This window comes from Megascapheus bottae, chromosome 28 (assembly GCF_031878675.1).
Source record: "Megascapheus bottae isolate mThoBot1 chromosome 28, mThoBot2.hap1, whole genome shotgun sequence".
NCBI classification, from domain to species: Eukaryota; Metazoa; Chordata; class Mammalia; order Rodentia; family Geomyidae; genus Megascapheus; species Megascapheus bottae.
Genome location: NC_143536.1, coordinates 1,983,583 through 1,999,047, shown reverse-complemented (window position 1 = coordinate 1,999,047; position 15,465 = coordinate 1,983,583). Strand labels below are relative to the sequence as shown.

General features: G+C 56.5%; 1 protein-coding gene across 1 annotated transcript in view; it reads left to right on the top strand.

Moving 5' to 3' along the window:
- Window positions 1–1,806, top strand: part of Tmem132b (transmembrane protein 132B) — a 101,851-nt gene extending 100,045 nt beyond the window's left edge. The window contains exon 9 of the mRNA XM_090319891.1: window positions 562–1,806. Within this exon, the coding sequence (XP_090176017.1) occupies window positions 562–1,725 (1,164 nt within the window). The 3' untranslated portion in view covers window positions 1,726–1,806. The remainder of the gene's footprint in view (window positions 1–561) is intronic.
- Window positions 1,807–15,465: the final 13,659 nt, after the last annotated feature.

Below are 15,465 nucleotides of genomic sequence, written 5' to 3'. Positions count from 1 at the left end.
AAATTCCATGTCAGCTACTTGAACAAGTATGGCTAATGGGCTTCAAATTGCTGCTGTTTGCTGCAATTATTGTCAACTCTGAAACTCTTCTCGGTCCTCAAACTTTAAAAACTCATTTATAAAGAAACAGGGACACGGGGTCATTCAAGGCTGGCGGCCACGAAGCCCACGGTTGCCTGAGAACCTGGACCCTGCACCCACCCCGCCCCACCTGCCCTGCCCCGTGCACAGGACGAGATGAGTGACAGCGGCGGCGGGAGCTGCAGCCTATTAGTGCAGCGGAGCTCGACTCGGATAAATGACCTGACCTTTCAAAGTGTTTCCACAAAGGTCAAAGTCAACGTGGGGGGGGGCTGCAATAACCCGTGCGCTCAGTGAATGGGCACACGGAACGGTGGTATCTGTCTGTCCCCTTCAGTGGGGTTACGGGGCTGTTGGTGCCAGCTCACGGCCTAACTCACGGGCGCTGCTGGAGGTTCTGGGGTTTCTCTAGCCAGTCGAGTCTGCTCAGCCCCATGTGAAGGAATGCGGGCCTAACGCCGTGCTTCACTTCTCCTGCAGGAAGCGACCATCAGCTCTTGGCTTTTGTTCAGCGACGGTTCGGTGACACCGTTAGACATCTATGAGCCCACGGATTTCTCCATCGCCGTCTCGTCCTTGGATGAAATGGTGGTGTCTGTCCAGCCGAACCTTCAGTCCAGGTGGCCCGTGCTGGTGGCGGAGGGCGAGGGCCAAGGCCCCCTGATCAAGCTGGAGGTGCTCATCCGAGAGCCCTGCCAGAAGACCAAGAGGAAGAGCGTGCTGGCCGTGGGCAAGGGCAGCGTCAGAGTCAAGTTCGGGCCCCTCACCGAGGAGCAGCAGGGCAGCGTTGGCAATGACATCGGGGGCGGGAGCCCGGAGTTCAGGGACCACGTGGGCAACTCCATCCAGCGGGAGGGGAGCCGGGGCCCGGCCGTGCAGGAGTGGGCCCTGCACAGCGGAGGCGGCGTCTCCTCGGGCCAGGACGAGGGGGTCAACAGGAGTGCCACCGCGGGGGCGCCCTGGGCAGGGGGGGAGAGGAGGCGCCTCCGAGGCGGGGCGGACGCCTTCACCAGCCTCCCCACGCGGGGGAGGGCCCCGCCGGAGCCCAGCGGCGCGGGGGACCTGACGGTGAGCGCCCGCGGCCTGACGGACCTGGAGATCGGCATGTACGCGCTGCTGTGCGTCTTCTGCCTGGCCATCCTCGTCTTCCTGATCAACTGCGTGGCGTTCGCCTGGAAGTACAGACACAAGAGGCTGGTGGTGAGCGAGCAGGGCAGCAGCCCGCACTCCCACGACTGGGTGTGGCTGGGCAACGAGGTGGAGCTGCTGGAGAACCCGGTGGGCGCCCCGCTCCCCCCGCTGCCCCCGGAGGAGTGCGCCACCATGCTGGGCCGCGCCCCGCCCTTCCAGGAGAGGAACCTTCTGCTCAACGGCGGCTCCCAGAAGGCCTTCCCCGGCCAGCTGCTGCGGCCGGCCGACTACGCCTACGAGAAGGACCTGGAGGGCGAGCCTGTCCACCCTCCCGGCCCCAAGAGGAAGAGGGTCAAGTTCACCTCCTACACCACCATCCTCCCGGGGGACGGCGGCCCGTACACCAACTCCGTCCTGCTGGACAGCGAGGAGGACATCAAGTGGGTGTACCAGGATGAGGGCCAGGTGCCCGACTTCAGAGACTACATGGAGAGGCTGCAGGACCAGATGTGAACCCTTTCTTACGTTTGTATTCACCTTTATGCCTTCTGTTTTCTGATGGCTGGGGCAGTGCTGGAGGGGCCTGGTCCCGGGCGGGCACCAGAGCCCGCAGAGCGGCTGCCGCTGGGCTTTAGCCGGGAAATGCCTCGAGGCACTGAGGGGCTGCAGATGCCCCGCCCGGGGGCTGAGCCCCAAGCAGGGACTCCCCAGCCCCACAGACAGACACTGTGGGGCCCTGGTGTGATGAGGGAAGGTGGGGTGGTGATTTTTTTTTTTAAATTCCTAGACCTTTTAAAGCACAGTGGACACTGGATGCCGTGGCCTGGGTTTAGACCTGCGTGAGAGATGACTGAATGCAGCTCCCTTCCTGGCTAGGCGCGAGGACTATTATTTTTATAGACGTATTTACCTGCATCTGTTCATTTGATCCCCACCATTTTTCTTTCTTTTCTTTTCTTTTTTTTTTTTTTGTCCTTGAGATCCATATGACTTTTGTGTGGGGTTTCAGTGCCTGGGGCTCCCTGGGGCATTAGAATTCCATACAGGATTTCTGGCTCCTCAGCTTCCCGCCCTCTGTGGCAGAGGACAGCATCCAAGGAGCGCATTTGAGCTTGTCTCCCCTCTGTGTGGCTGAGGTTTCTTGTATCCGGTGGGGACGAGGGTTTGACCCTCGAGGGAGGGCTGTCGCTCTATAATTTTCCAAAGGAATCATGACAAATTTGGAGACAAGCTGTGAGTCACAAATACTTCATTTTATCCTTAGCTTGTGGAAATCCCTGGGAATTCCTTGAGCACATTTCCGAGGGCAGAAAGACCCCAACACTGCTGAACACATACAGATTCTTTGTGGCCAGCACAATGTATTATGCAAAGTGGAATCCAGTAGTAGAATTGATCCATACAGCAGGGAAATTGATTAGGCAATAGCATCAAGTTAAACTTCCCATTTTACCGAACCAAAAAACTTAAGTGAGGTTTCAAGGTAGCAATATATAGAAACCTATCCACATAATGACCACCCTCTACTCCCCCCCCCCCCCGCAAATCACCACTGTGACCCTGGCAGAGATGAAGATGTCTCAAATGTACATGGGTAGATAGAAGCAAGGATTCTCCCAAAACTCAGAGAAATAAATGCTCTGGAGCCCATGTTTGTCTAACTACAGATACCACACATCCAAGTGGCAGGAGCAAAAAAGATTCTTGCACAATTTTAAAGTAAAAATCCTAGTTTAAAATGCTATGAATGGTCTCAAGCAGAGCAGGAATGTCAGGTTAGCAAAACATAACATTTTATTTATTAGGATGGTATAGGTGGAAAAAACTGGTACTAGACTAATATGCCTCCTGGGTGAACGGGGCCACGGGTGTCTCTGAGAAACGGAATTTTCAGCACAAAGGACATTGGGTCCCTAGCAGTTCCTGGCCTCGAATGATGGTGCCTGAGGGTTGAGGGAGAACGGCTGCCATTCCATTGTGCTCTTTTTTATAGCTGCCCGCAGACAGGAACAGGGCAGCAAGTGGTTGCTGAAGAGGCCTTCTTGTCTCTTCTGCACACAACACTGCGCTGTCTTGCAGTGGCCGAGATGCGGGTCTAGGGTCTGACTGCTAGAGCCTGTGTCCGCTGGCTGCGGCGCTGGACGTGAGATTGCTGAGCAGAGGCGGGGATGCTAAAACCTTCTCAGCTGACTGGGAATGAGGGTGGAGACGCCAGCTCCAGCTGCTTCCACTCACTGGGCTCCCTGGTTAAGCAGCAGCTGTGCCGAGGGCCGGGGGGAGAAGGTCGCTCCGGACACCGTGCAGGACCCTCGCAGCCATACTTGTCCACATGAATCTGGCTCCTTCTACAGGCCACTTCCAATTCTGTTTCCTTCACAGCAGCCGCACTCCAGAAATAACGGGAATCCATTCCTGAGAGTGAGGAGCCTCCACGGGCATGTCACACAGCGGGCACAAGTGAGGGTCTGGGGGTGGGGAGGGGCTGTCATTGGAGGGGAAACGACCATCTCCAAGAGGAGGAGGAGCAGGGGGAGGAGGAGGAGCAGGGGGAGGGTGTTCAGGAACATGCACCCAGGACTTGTGGTGTGTGGCACGGGCAGGGCAGTGTAGACCGGGCCGGAGCTGACCAGGGTCCTGAAGAGACAGAGCACAGTCCCAGGGGAGCCAGGTCGGGGTGGGGGGGACTGCCGTGGGGACGGGCTCACGTCACCCGTGACACACGCAGGCATGTCTTTTCTAGCTACCACGACTCTCAGCACTGTGCTCTGGACTAGCTGAACTAAAATGGGCCCTGTGGGCCAGGGTGCGTGGCTGCGGTGGCCGCGGGCTTGCTGGCCTGCGAGGCGTCTTGGGTGCAGCTCTGGGAAGACGGGCGCTGGCATTGGCTGTGAGCCCCGAGCTCCACTCTCCCACTCTCAGCTGGTGGCTGAGTGATGCCAGCTGCGGTCCTCATAAATCACCTGAACCCGACGGGCTGCCACGTCATTTCCTGTACTGTGGAAACAGTGTGCTCGGCCTTCGCTGGACACCAGGCCATCCCTTCTGGTCACCTGGAGGGAGACTGAGGCACACCCCAGAGATGGCAGCCTTCCGAGCGAGGGCGGAGATGGGGCAGGGAAGCAGCTGCCAGCCTGAGCTTGGGCCTTCAGGCCCCCAGGGCTTTCACACCACAGACCCCAGCACTCCCCCAACACACACACCGCAGAAGGAAGCTGGGCGTTCGTTAGCACACCTCAGAACTCGTGTCTGACAGGCGCAGGCAGCCCCTGGGGACTCTCGGCACACACTGGGGGAGGGCCACTTCCAGTGTGTCACGAGGCGACACCGCCACCGCCCGTGTGTAGCCTGAGCAGCTCCCACGTGGCCGGTCTAAGCTTGGGGTGGAGGCCTCTGAGTGCTTCCCAGTGGCTGGGTCTACGCCGTGCTGGCCTTGTTGAGTTTTCCCCTCCCACCATCTCCAGCTCGGTCTCACTTCTCCCACCTGGGCCCTGTACTGACCCGGCTGTGGGCCCAGAGGTGCCTAGAAGAGTGGGTGGTGGCCTCGTTCTCCCTGTGAGGTGGGGATGCGGAAAGCGATGTCACAATATAGATAGCCGTTATTTTTGTATGGAATATAGGCCGTATACGGAAACGCTGAGAGGCATATTGGAGAAAATGCATTTTAAAATAAAAGCATGAAAACTGTAGCTCTTCAATGTACAGACATGCAACTCAAAACTCCCCTCCCGCTGGCACACTGCACTGGGGTGACAGCGCAGAGGTGACGTGGGGTTCTGCCTGGAGGGGGACGGGCTGGGGGCCAGTGTGGAGGTGACACGGGGACCTGCTGGGGGACGGCGGGGCTGGAGTGGACCTGGGCCTTGCCAGGACGTGCCATCTTACTATCCATGACTTTTGGATTTTGTTTCCTTTTTATCTTTCTGGAACTACTTCAGAAATTCAAGTGGCGTCATTTTCCAGGATCAAGGTGTATTCTAACCACAGAATTACCCATCATTTTTAACATGAAAATAAACACTTAAACATTCTTCCGTGGTTTCGTTATTTTCCCCACCTGGTCCCAATTTGATCTCAGTAGTTGTGTGCTTGGCTGTGTTTATAGATGTGTTTGTGAACATACATGTGTGAACATATCTGTGTACATGCATATACATACATACATATTTGGATTTTCCAGATAGGCAAACTCAGGAGACATCAGCAAGACAGAGGGTCGGGGCCACTGCTTTGACAGTACGCAGAGGCTCCCCGCAAACTGCCCCCGCTCTGCTGTGTGGTGGTGTGTGTGCCTTTCTCACAGCCGGTGTCCTCCGTGGCCTTCTGGCAGGCTTGCCTTGGGGACGAACAGGCCTGTGGCCTTGGTACTGTCTTGGCACTTCAGAGCAAATGCTCTCGTGGTGTGCCTGGTCTTTCTGCAGGCCCTGCCCACGGGAGTGGAGTGATGGTCCAGACACTGCCCTGTGACCGTGAGCTGTAGGGTGGCAGCTTTCCCGCCTCTCAGCCGTCGGCCGCGATGAGCCAGAACGTTCTCCAGACACCCAGCCTCGCACCCACTGGCTTACTTGCTTTGAAGCACTCTAGATAACGGTTTCTCATGAATCGGGGTGGAGGCTGTCTTGAAGCCCAGCTGCTTCTCCCTGGATCTCAGTGTGCTCAAACACAGCCTGCGAACGCTGTCTCCAGGAGAAAGGAATGCTCAGAATGGGATTTGTTAATGAATTCATTCTGCTTAAATTTTGTGTGTTATGAGGGCTAAATGCAAACAGTACATCCCAGTATTTTTGTTATTGAAATCCTTAATGGCTGCTAATTTCTTCTTATGATTATCTTTGAGTAGTTCTCTAAAGGGATTTTTAACTCAATATGTTAGTTCCTTTATTGTTTTATACAATTGAGATAGGTTACAAAGAAAATCTGTATTTCAGACATTACTAAAAGGACAAAGTACAGAAACACCATAACCTGGGTTTCAGTGTTAAGAATGCTCTCTCTCTCTCTCTCTCTCTCTCTCTCTCTCTCTCTCTCTCTCTCTCTCTCTCTCTCTCTCTCTCTGTCTCATTCTGTCTGCTTGAACTCAGGGCCTTATGCTTTCACTTAGCTTTTGTTGTTGTTATTGATGGCTCATGTCCCAACTGAACCTTGCCTCAGTTCCAACTTTTTTTTTGTGGGTCATGGGGCTTAAACTCAGCCTGGACCCCTGTCCCTGAGCTCTTCAGCTCAAGGCTACTGCCCTACCCTTGAGCCAAGCCCCACTTCCCGTTTTCTAGAGGTCACTTGGAGATAAGAGTCTCAGGTCTTTTTGTGCCAAGGCTGGTTTTGAACCTGGATCCTCAGATCTCAGCCTGCTGAGTAACTAGGATTACAGGCGTGAGCCACCGCATCTGGCTTCAGTTTCAACTTTTTGCTGCTTAATTGGAAGTAGGATTTGTCAAAACTAGGCTGGTTTTGAGCCGTGACCCTCAGACCTCAGTCTCCTGGATGCCTGAAAATACAGGCAGGTCCGCCAGAGCCTAGCCGTAGACTATTTTATGGCCCCCATTGCTTTTTCAGTAAGAAGTCCATTAGGGAAATTACCTTCCCAGATCAAGGAAGCAATGATCTTACCAACGCACAATCTGGATAGTCCACAAAGTCTCTCCTCGGCCTTCCGTGGCTCAGGTGAGATACTGACTTCATGTTAAATAAAAGCCATCTTGGGACAGCTTGGGATGCAGCGTCCATGTGATTCTAGTTTTCTACCCATTTGAATTTCTCCTCATCTGCAGGAACCTGGCTTCTGGATTCCCAGAGGTTACTCAGGCCCGAGGAGGCTTGAGGTTCTGAAGGCAGATGGCTGACACAGGCCTGTGTGTGTGTGTGTGTGTGTACTTGTATTCACTTCTGTGTGAGTGACACCCAATGCCCCGTGGTCATCCCTGGCATGGCCTAGGAAACCATAAGGAAAAGGCCTGCGTGTGTCGGAGCAGTGCCATTTTTTTCTTGGAGATGGTCTACTTCTTTGCACTTTTCTTTGTAACTTCCTGTGGCTGACGGAGTCCACGGAACTCTGGGGTTCTCCATTCTAATCCTGGTGCTGGGGTGGCCTGCTCCTCCTCCCCTGCCGCCTCCTTTGGGGACAGTGATGGAGTGACAGCGTAGCCAGGCACAGATGTGGGCAGAGTGGCGTTGCAGCCAGTGATCCACGGCCAGATGACCTGCGGTGCCAGACCCATCCCGCAGCCTGACGAAGCCCGTGGGTCGCCATGGTCTCCAGATGGCCAGTGGGCTGGGCACAAGCCCGGGCTGTGAGGCCAGCGTGGGGCTGCAGAGCCCCTTCTGCCTCCCCCACGGCAGCCCCTTTCCCCCACACCTGACAAGATGTGCACAGCCGGGTGTGAGCCCAGGAAGGGGAGGAACCACAACTCACCCAGTCCTGACCTTCATCTCTTGGTAACTGGGGAACCTGTTGTATTCCTTACGCTGCCCTCCAGACCTGAGCACTGCAAGGGGCTGAGCGCAAGGGCAGGTGACGGGCCGGACCTGAGCCGGGCAGCCACGTTTCACGCAGTCTGTTTACCCCTCAGTGCTAGGAAAATCCGCAGCACACAGTGAGAATCTTGCACACTGTTCCCCGTGGCAGGGAGCCAAGCACACACAGCCAGCATCCGAAGGCCAGTGAGCAAAACACGGAGCCCACCAGTCAGGTCCCTAGGGGGAGGCCAAGAAGAGACAGATGGGCCCCGGGGCCAGGCTGGCCCCTTCCCAGAGTGTGGCACGCTGCTCTGTGGGCACCTCCATTTTGTTACTTTGGCATTTGAGTCGGTTCAGTCAATAAAAACCGCACGTTTTCTTCATTCTCCCATCTCTTCTCCTAAGCCCCCACCCAGGGGTCCTCGCTGGGGTCTCATCCGAGCCGGTAACCAGAAATGATACAGCAATGGAGACACTAAACACAACAACCCACAAATAGCCTGCTCGGCTTCGGCAAGCTGAGGAATTGTGTTGGTCTTGAAACAGGGGAAGTCTTTATAAATTGCCCAACAAGTTTTTGAAAGAACAAAACACAGTCATTACTTCAGCATATCCTGTTAGCCCAACACTCTCGGGAAATTTCAGTCTCGTTAATTACATGCTTTGTTCTACCTCAAATGGAGCGGATTACAACGTGAGCTTTAATGCTCCACACGAAATCCACTGCCCCCACTGCCCCCAGTGTTCTGGGTGATTACGCAGTGCTGTTGATCTGTCCTGGGTCGCTGGTCTGCCTCGGCGGCCGGCTGGCTCGTCCCCACCCCGGGACCGTGGCCGTGACTGTGACCTGCGGCCTGTGGACGTTGTACCTCCCCCAGCCAGGCTCTGGCCCCAGGTGCTCCCGCCGTTCCCAGGCCTGGCCTCCATCCCCAGCAGGGGAGCTGCCAGCCGCTCCTTGTTGGCGGAGGTGTCACTGCAACATAATCACCATGGGAACATCTGTTGTTGAACATGGCGCTGTGGGCACAGCCATGCTTGATTGGCCTCTATTAATTTAATCCATAAATCACCAATGAAAATGGAGGCTGAAGGGGACAGGACAGCGAAGGACTGGCTGGCACTGGGCCCACACTTTTGGGCTGCTTCCTCTCCTCCCTCCCCCTCCTCCCCCGCCTCCCCCCTTCCCCCTCCCTCCCTGCAGGTGTGGGGGCGGGGCGCTTGGTTGAGGGCTGGACCACTGGCAGCCCGGTGGATTGCAGGAGGGACAGGTGCTGCACCTCAGCAGGGGGTGGGCAGAGAGGAAGCTCCACACGCCCAGGGGAGGCTCCGAGGGGGTTCGGACACCCCACCACCAGCTCGCTTGGTTCTCCGTGAGAGCTCCATGCATGGGATTTCCCAGCCTGGGTTCCAGTAGCAGGGTGAGTTTGTGCAAGATCTGGGGCCAGCCCCGCCCTCTGACCCCAGGAGCCCTGGGCAGGGCCCCTGTCTGCGGGGCAGGAGGAAGAGGCGCCCCCCTCCCCCCGCTGCCACTGTTGCTGGGACTTCCCTTCACAGTCCTTCTCAAGGATGGGAATTAAAGAAAGCCTCAAGCTCCCCAGAGCTGTCAAGGCTGACAGTTCACCCCCCAGGGGAGAGGAGAGGGTCCCCCAAGTCCGACCATGTCCAGGCCTCGAGAATTTGCACCCCACGAGTCACAGCCCCGGAGGCAGCCTCACAGGCTGGAGGAGTGAGTTCTTGCACACTCGCCCTGAACTCGTCACCATCTCATTGAGCGATGGGCTCACTGCTCTGTTTTCTTGGTGAGCTGTCCCAGGACGAGGGCCAGGCGCCTGTTCCCCGAGGAGGAGGGAGGGAGGGAGGGAGGGAGGGAGGCGCTTTTTATCTCTGAGGGTGGTTGGCACGGGTCAGAGGGCACATGGCCTGGGCCCTGGCAACCCAAGGAGGGTTTAAGACTGGACCCGTTTCATTTCCCCAACGCCTCTGCACTCAGTCCATCATGAGGCTGCAGGTGTGATGCAGGCGGGCACCGCCTCCAGGGCTTTGTTCTCCCCGGCAGCTGGCTGGAGGCGGGTGTGGGGGCTCCGTGTCACTGCAGCCGAGCGGACGGTGTCTCTCTCCAAATGGAGCAAGAAGAAATCCACGTTGCTGGGAGTTCTGAGTCCTCGGCCCCGAGCCGTGCACTCAGGGACACAGGCTGAGGAGACCAGAACCCCTCCCAAGCCAGCGTCACACAGGCGTTGAAGAGCAGGTTGACGAAACAACTAAATGTCTGTCTGTGCCTCACCTGACGAGCTGGGCGCAGTCCAGCTGTGTTTGCCTAGGACAGCCCAGCGGGACTATCCCCCACGCCACCCCTAGAGCTTCCATCTTTCTACTAGTGTGTAAATCGTATGTTTCCCCTGAAGGCAGGGCTCCTCTGCTCCCTTCTTCCTGGTCTTCCTCCTCCTGCTGCTCTTCCTCCTCTTTCTTCTCCTGTTCCCTCTTCTTCCCCCTCCTCCCTCCCCCATCACTGACTGGGGCTTGAGCTCAGGGCTCTGTGCTCATGAGACTAACTCTCTTTCCCTGAGTTGATCCTCATTCCCTTAGCTCTGTTTTCTTTCAGATATGGCTCTGTGCTTTCACTGCGTCACTCCTGGGTCTCAGTGCTCCTGCTTCTGCCCCCTGGATAGCAGGGTCACAGGTGTGAGCTGCCGCGCCCCCCGATACCTTTCTACCCCGAGTCCTCCAACGAGTTGGCTTGGAAAGGCAGGAATGAGGGTTCACTGGAGAGGAAGTGGGGATGTGTGTTTCCTGGTGGGCGCTTGCCACACGTTGCTCTCTGGCCAGCCACCGACAATTCCAGAACAATCTGTCCTTCCTCCTCAGTTTCAAGCCGGGATCAGAGATTAGGAAAACCACCATCCATTCCCTCCTACGGCATCGGTCATCCTGATGGTCTTCCGTTCCATCCACATTAGCAAGCATGGAACCATGAGTCCACGTCCGACATGGCTCCCGGCTTTCTCTGTCAGTGCCAAGCTTCAGGACTGAAATCAATGTGTTTGGAATCGTGACCTCGCATACCTCACGTTGCTTTCAGAGACCATAGTGAAGGACGGGACGGGCGAGTTTGGTGAAGGACAGGACGGGTGAGGTGCCTGCCCACGTTCACACAGGACACGGGGCCGTCTGGGTGCCCGTGGGTGGCCGTGACTGCCCGGACGGGCAGAGAACCCAAGTCAGAGGAAGAGAAAGGCTGCCTGCTGTTAAGAGAGAGAGAGAGTGTGTGTGTGTGTGTGTGTATGCACGTGTGCATGTGTGTATATACGTGTGTGTGCGTGTGTGTGCGCATGTGTGCATGTGTGTGTGCATGTGCGTGTGTGTGCATGCATGTGTGTGTGTGCGTGTGCGTGTGCGTGTGTGTGCGTGCATGTGTGCATGTGTGTGTACGTGTATGTGTGTGCGTGTGTGCATGTGTGTGTGTGCGTGTGCGTGTGCGTGCACCCATAAGGAGCCGGGTGGCCGGCGTAGAGGAGAGGGGGTGCCGGCCTTGCTGGGATCTGTCCCTCAGGGCTCTGGATGGAGATGGTGAGAAACAAAAGACCTCAGAGGGGTTCTGGTGCCTACAAATGTGACAGAAAGGAGAATGCGACAACATGGAGGGGTCTTCCTGTCTGTGAGTTGCTGGTGGTGTGACTGGGGAAGCTGCAGCCGTGGCTCCCAGACAAGGCCCGTGTCCCTGGGCGCCTGTCCTGCAAGGTCCGTGGGCAGGGGCTCAGTTCAGGCCGGTTCTAGCACATCCTTTTCCTTCTGCCAGCCCTCCCACCCTCCCCGACTTCTCCCTCAGTCTGGGAGTCCAGGAGGGCGACGGGTGCCAGGTGACCATGGGCAGGGGGCCTGGCCCCTGGTAGGACTGGGGCTGTGGCCAGACACCAGCTTGTGCTGAGTTTTCTTTCCCACGATCCACACAGGTTCTCAGGGAGCTGCAGTGGAGCCTCTGGCGCCCCGGGCCTGCACATTGCTCTGGGCAGGCGGAGAGGTGTCTGTCCCATGACTTCCCCGTTTTCCACAGGTGGCGTCCAAGTTGGACTGGAAGAGCCGGGATCCCAGGCGAGGAAGGAAAGATCACCTCGGCCAGGGACGGATGCCTGGGTGATAAGCTGGCCTCATGGCCGGTCTGTGAGGAAAGGCAGGGCTCCGGGTCGGCTGCCGGCCTCAAAGCACAAAGCAGGGGAGAGGGCCTTGATCCAGTTCTGCAGGCAGAGAGGATGGCCACTCGGGAATCAGCTGAGCTGAGGCTGTCTGCTTGCTGGCCAGGGTCCGCGGCAGGATGACCTTTGCTCAGGAACTGGGCGGCAGGCGCTTGGGGCCAAGAGGGCCGCATTCCTCGGGTCTCTGACGTCAAGGAGACCCACTATGGGGCCTTTACTTTCAAGTCTATTCCACTCGGTACAGAGTGGCCCTGGAAAGCTGAGCTGGAAAGGTATGCTTATTAAAAAAGACATTGAGTAAGGAATACTCACTTCTCACGTGGTGGGGTGCTTTTCAGTTCTTCGTGTAACAGGCTCTGACCCACGACCATTCTCCCACTGCTGAGAGGAATCTTAATCCCCCCTTTCTCGCTGATCGTGTTCCTTCATCCTCATTTTGTCGGGAAACGATTGATGTGCAATCAATGGCTGTTCACTTGAGGTGAAACCGGAGGGGAGGTGGATGAGTCAGTCGTGATCAGGGCTTGGCGAGGTGTGGTGAGCTCTTGGTCAGACACCCAGCCGACTCAGGCCTGTGCTGGAAAACCATGGTGCGTCCCTCGGTTCCCGGGACCCCCAGGGACCTTCCAGGAATCACGGACAGGCACCAGGGCAGTCGTGGTGGACGCAGACCCCAGGGTTCTGGTCGCTCGCTGGTGCCTGGCTTCTGGGGTCTGGTGCGATCTGGTTCGTCTCCACGTGGACGGAGGCAGGCCTGGGCTTTGGCGGGAGAGAGCACTGGGACTGCTGGCTATGGCTTGGGTATGGTGCTTTCCCTCAAAGGGTGCTGGGGGGGTCTCAGTGATGCCATCTTCACCCACTGCTGCGTTCTTCCTGAGCCTCCCTGGGGAGGCAGTGGTCCCTCAGCTCTTGGGGGCTGAATCCTGTCTTCTTCCTCCTTGCTCTCTCTGCTTCCGGGCTGTGGGCGGCCCACCCTCTGTGCCTTCAGGATGGCTTTTCCTGATCCTGGGCTGGGGAAAGCCACGTGGCTGGTGAGCTGGCCGTGAGCTGACCACAGAGCCACAACACCCCAGGTTCCCCAGATGGTTCCTTCACTGTGCCTGCCTCACCTCTGTTGTCTTCACGGAGCCGGAGCTCCAGTGTCCCCCGGGGCCTCCCTCCAGATGTAACGTAAGGAGTTATTATAGAAATGAGTGGAAGGCGAGTATAAAAAGGGAAGAAGCTGTAAGTTATCTGGAAAAAAAATCCACCCTGCTAAATGATACACTTAAACTAAATGGATTACGTGAATTATACCCCAATGGAGCCGTTAAAAAACTTTGCCAACGGTGGCAGCAGTTGTCTGACTTCCAGTTGTCACAACTACCCTCGTGGCACACTGAGGCTCGGGAGGCAGATGTGGGGAAAGCTGGAGAAAAGTGATGCGACACCGGCCTCCCCCAAAACCCAGATTGTGTGCTGGGGTCTTCTGGGGGGAATGGGGACAGCTGGGGGGGGCAGCGCTCAGGAGTCACCAGCCTAGAGAGAGCTTTAAAGACTCCAACTTCAGCAGCTTCCGGAAGCCGAGGCCTGGATCCCACTCCAGGTGTGGTTCTGGGGGCCAAAGGCGGGGCTCGGGCTGGCTGGTGAGCAGCGAGCGGCCCTGGAGCTCAGAAAGGGGCCCCGTGTCCCCAGGAGATACGGCGCTGGCAGTCGCAGCCTGGCAGACCCCGGGAGCCACCGTGCACGAAGGAGCTGGAGGCTGAGGAGCCACCGTCCCTCACCGCTGGAGGCGGCCTCGCCCACAGTCTGCCCTTAGGGAAGGGGTGTGTAGGGCAGGGGCTGCGGCTGGAGGAGGCAGCACCACAAGGCACCCCAGCACCCCCATCACAGACTGCCAAACTCAGGGCGGATTTACAAATGTGCTTCTATTTTGACTAGGTAATTGCAATTAGTCTCTGTGCCAAGCGTCTTTTAAAGGCATTGCATGGAGGTTATACTATTACGATTATTAATTATTATTATTTTCTCTCAGTGCACGTTTCCAACACTCACGAGGCCCCTTTCTCCTGGAACCATCTGGTATTAGGCTTGCTGATTGGAGTAAAATCCCCCTTCACGGCTGCACGTCCACAGGACCATGCCCTAGCACACGTACTGTTGGTAGTGAGCTGCTGTCTCGGGCCGAGGCGCCCCCCCCCCCATTCTGCCACTGCCCTACGCCCACCACACTGGAGGGACTCCACTGAAGTGCTCCGAGGGGCTGGGGCCGGGGGGGGGGCGCGTGGCAGGTGCAGGGCCATGGCGCCCGGGCCCTCTCCCCGCAGGCTGCCAGGGAGTTGTCAGCCAAGCCCCACAGCCCTGCCGAAGGGGAGGGAGAAGACGAATGGCGGCGAATCAACTTTAATCTCACATCTCATTACCTTGGTACATGGAGCGCTTCCGTACGCGGCATTTTTCTTCGGGACGACTGCAAGTGTGCGTTGATAGTATTTATGCAAAAACTGTCGATATTTAATATGCAGCTCAGTTTCTGTCAACGTCTGTTGGTATTTCTTTCTTTTTAAAGCAGACGTAGCTGAGATGCTCTGGTCCTCCGTGGCCCTACCTCGCCCACGGATGGCTGGTGGTGTGGCGGAAAGGGAGGCCGGAGCCGAGGGGAGGGCTGGCACAGCAGAGCGTGGACATGGGGCCGCCTGGCTCCACACAGGCAGACAAAAGGCCACAGCCCACGCCGTCCCAGGACCGCATGCACACGCTTATAAATCCATATTTGAAGGGGAACATCTTTTTCGGGGACAATAGAGCCATCACTCAAGGAAACGCCTTTCCCAGATGCCCAGATCCTTTCTTCTGAAAGGGTTTTGGTGCCACACGAGGGTTTATGCACCCATGGCTTCTGGTGGGGGTGGGTTCAGTGGCTGCCTTGGCGAGGCTTCCCCGGCTCTGCCCTGCACGGGGAGAGGTGGTGTCCCGCCTTCCCCCAGCGCCTTCCCCCAGCGCCTCAACCTCTCAACCTGCCAACTGCCACTAACCCCTCCAGGGCCTGGGCCTCTGGCCCTCCATGGAAATGCCGGTACCGCTGTGAGCAGAGAGCCCGCGTTCACGCCCCCACTGTTTTCCCTTCTTCTTCTAGAATAAACGGCTTGAGCTTTCTGTGCTACCAGCCCACATGTTGCTTATTTTTTCCTAGCTGTGATCTTTCCTGTAGGGAACGTTGAGAGTCCTTCTCTACATCCGAAGCAACGCGCTCAACTGTACACCGAAATTAGCTGTATCAAAACCCACAATTAGGGAACCATTTTTATTCAAACAAAACTTGCATTTGACAGGATTAAATACTGTGTACTTGAGTCAAAGATAATCATGAATTATACATCCTTTGCAGGGAGCCCTTCGAAATTAGCTTCTGGGCCCCTTTCCAAAGCAAGGGTGAAGTTACCACGAATTTGGTATTGACCAATAATATTTTAAAAGCCTTTTAAATTAATCAGCGGTGCTGGTTTCAAGGAATTTATTAGATCAAATGCAGTAAGATGTAATAAAGCAGACGAGATCTCTTTTTGAATTAGTGGCTAGTATATCGAATAGCAATAGGTAATAACACTTATCTTCCAATCCTAAAAGATTCTTC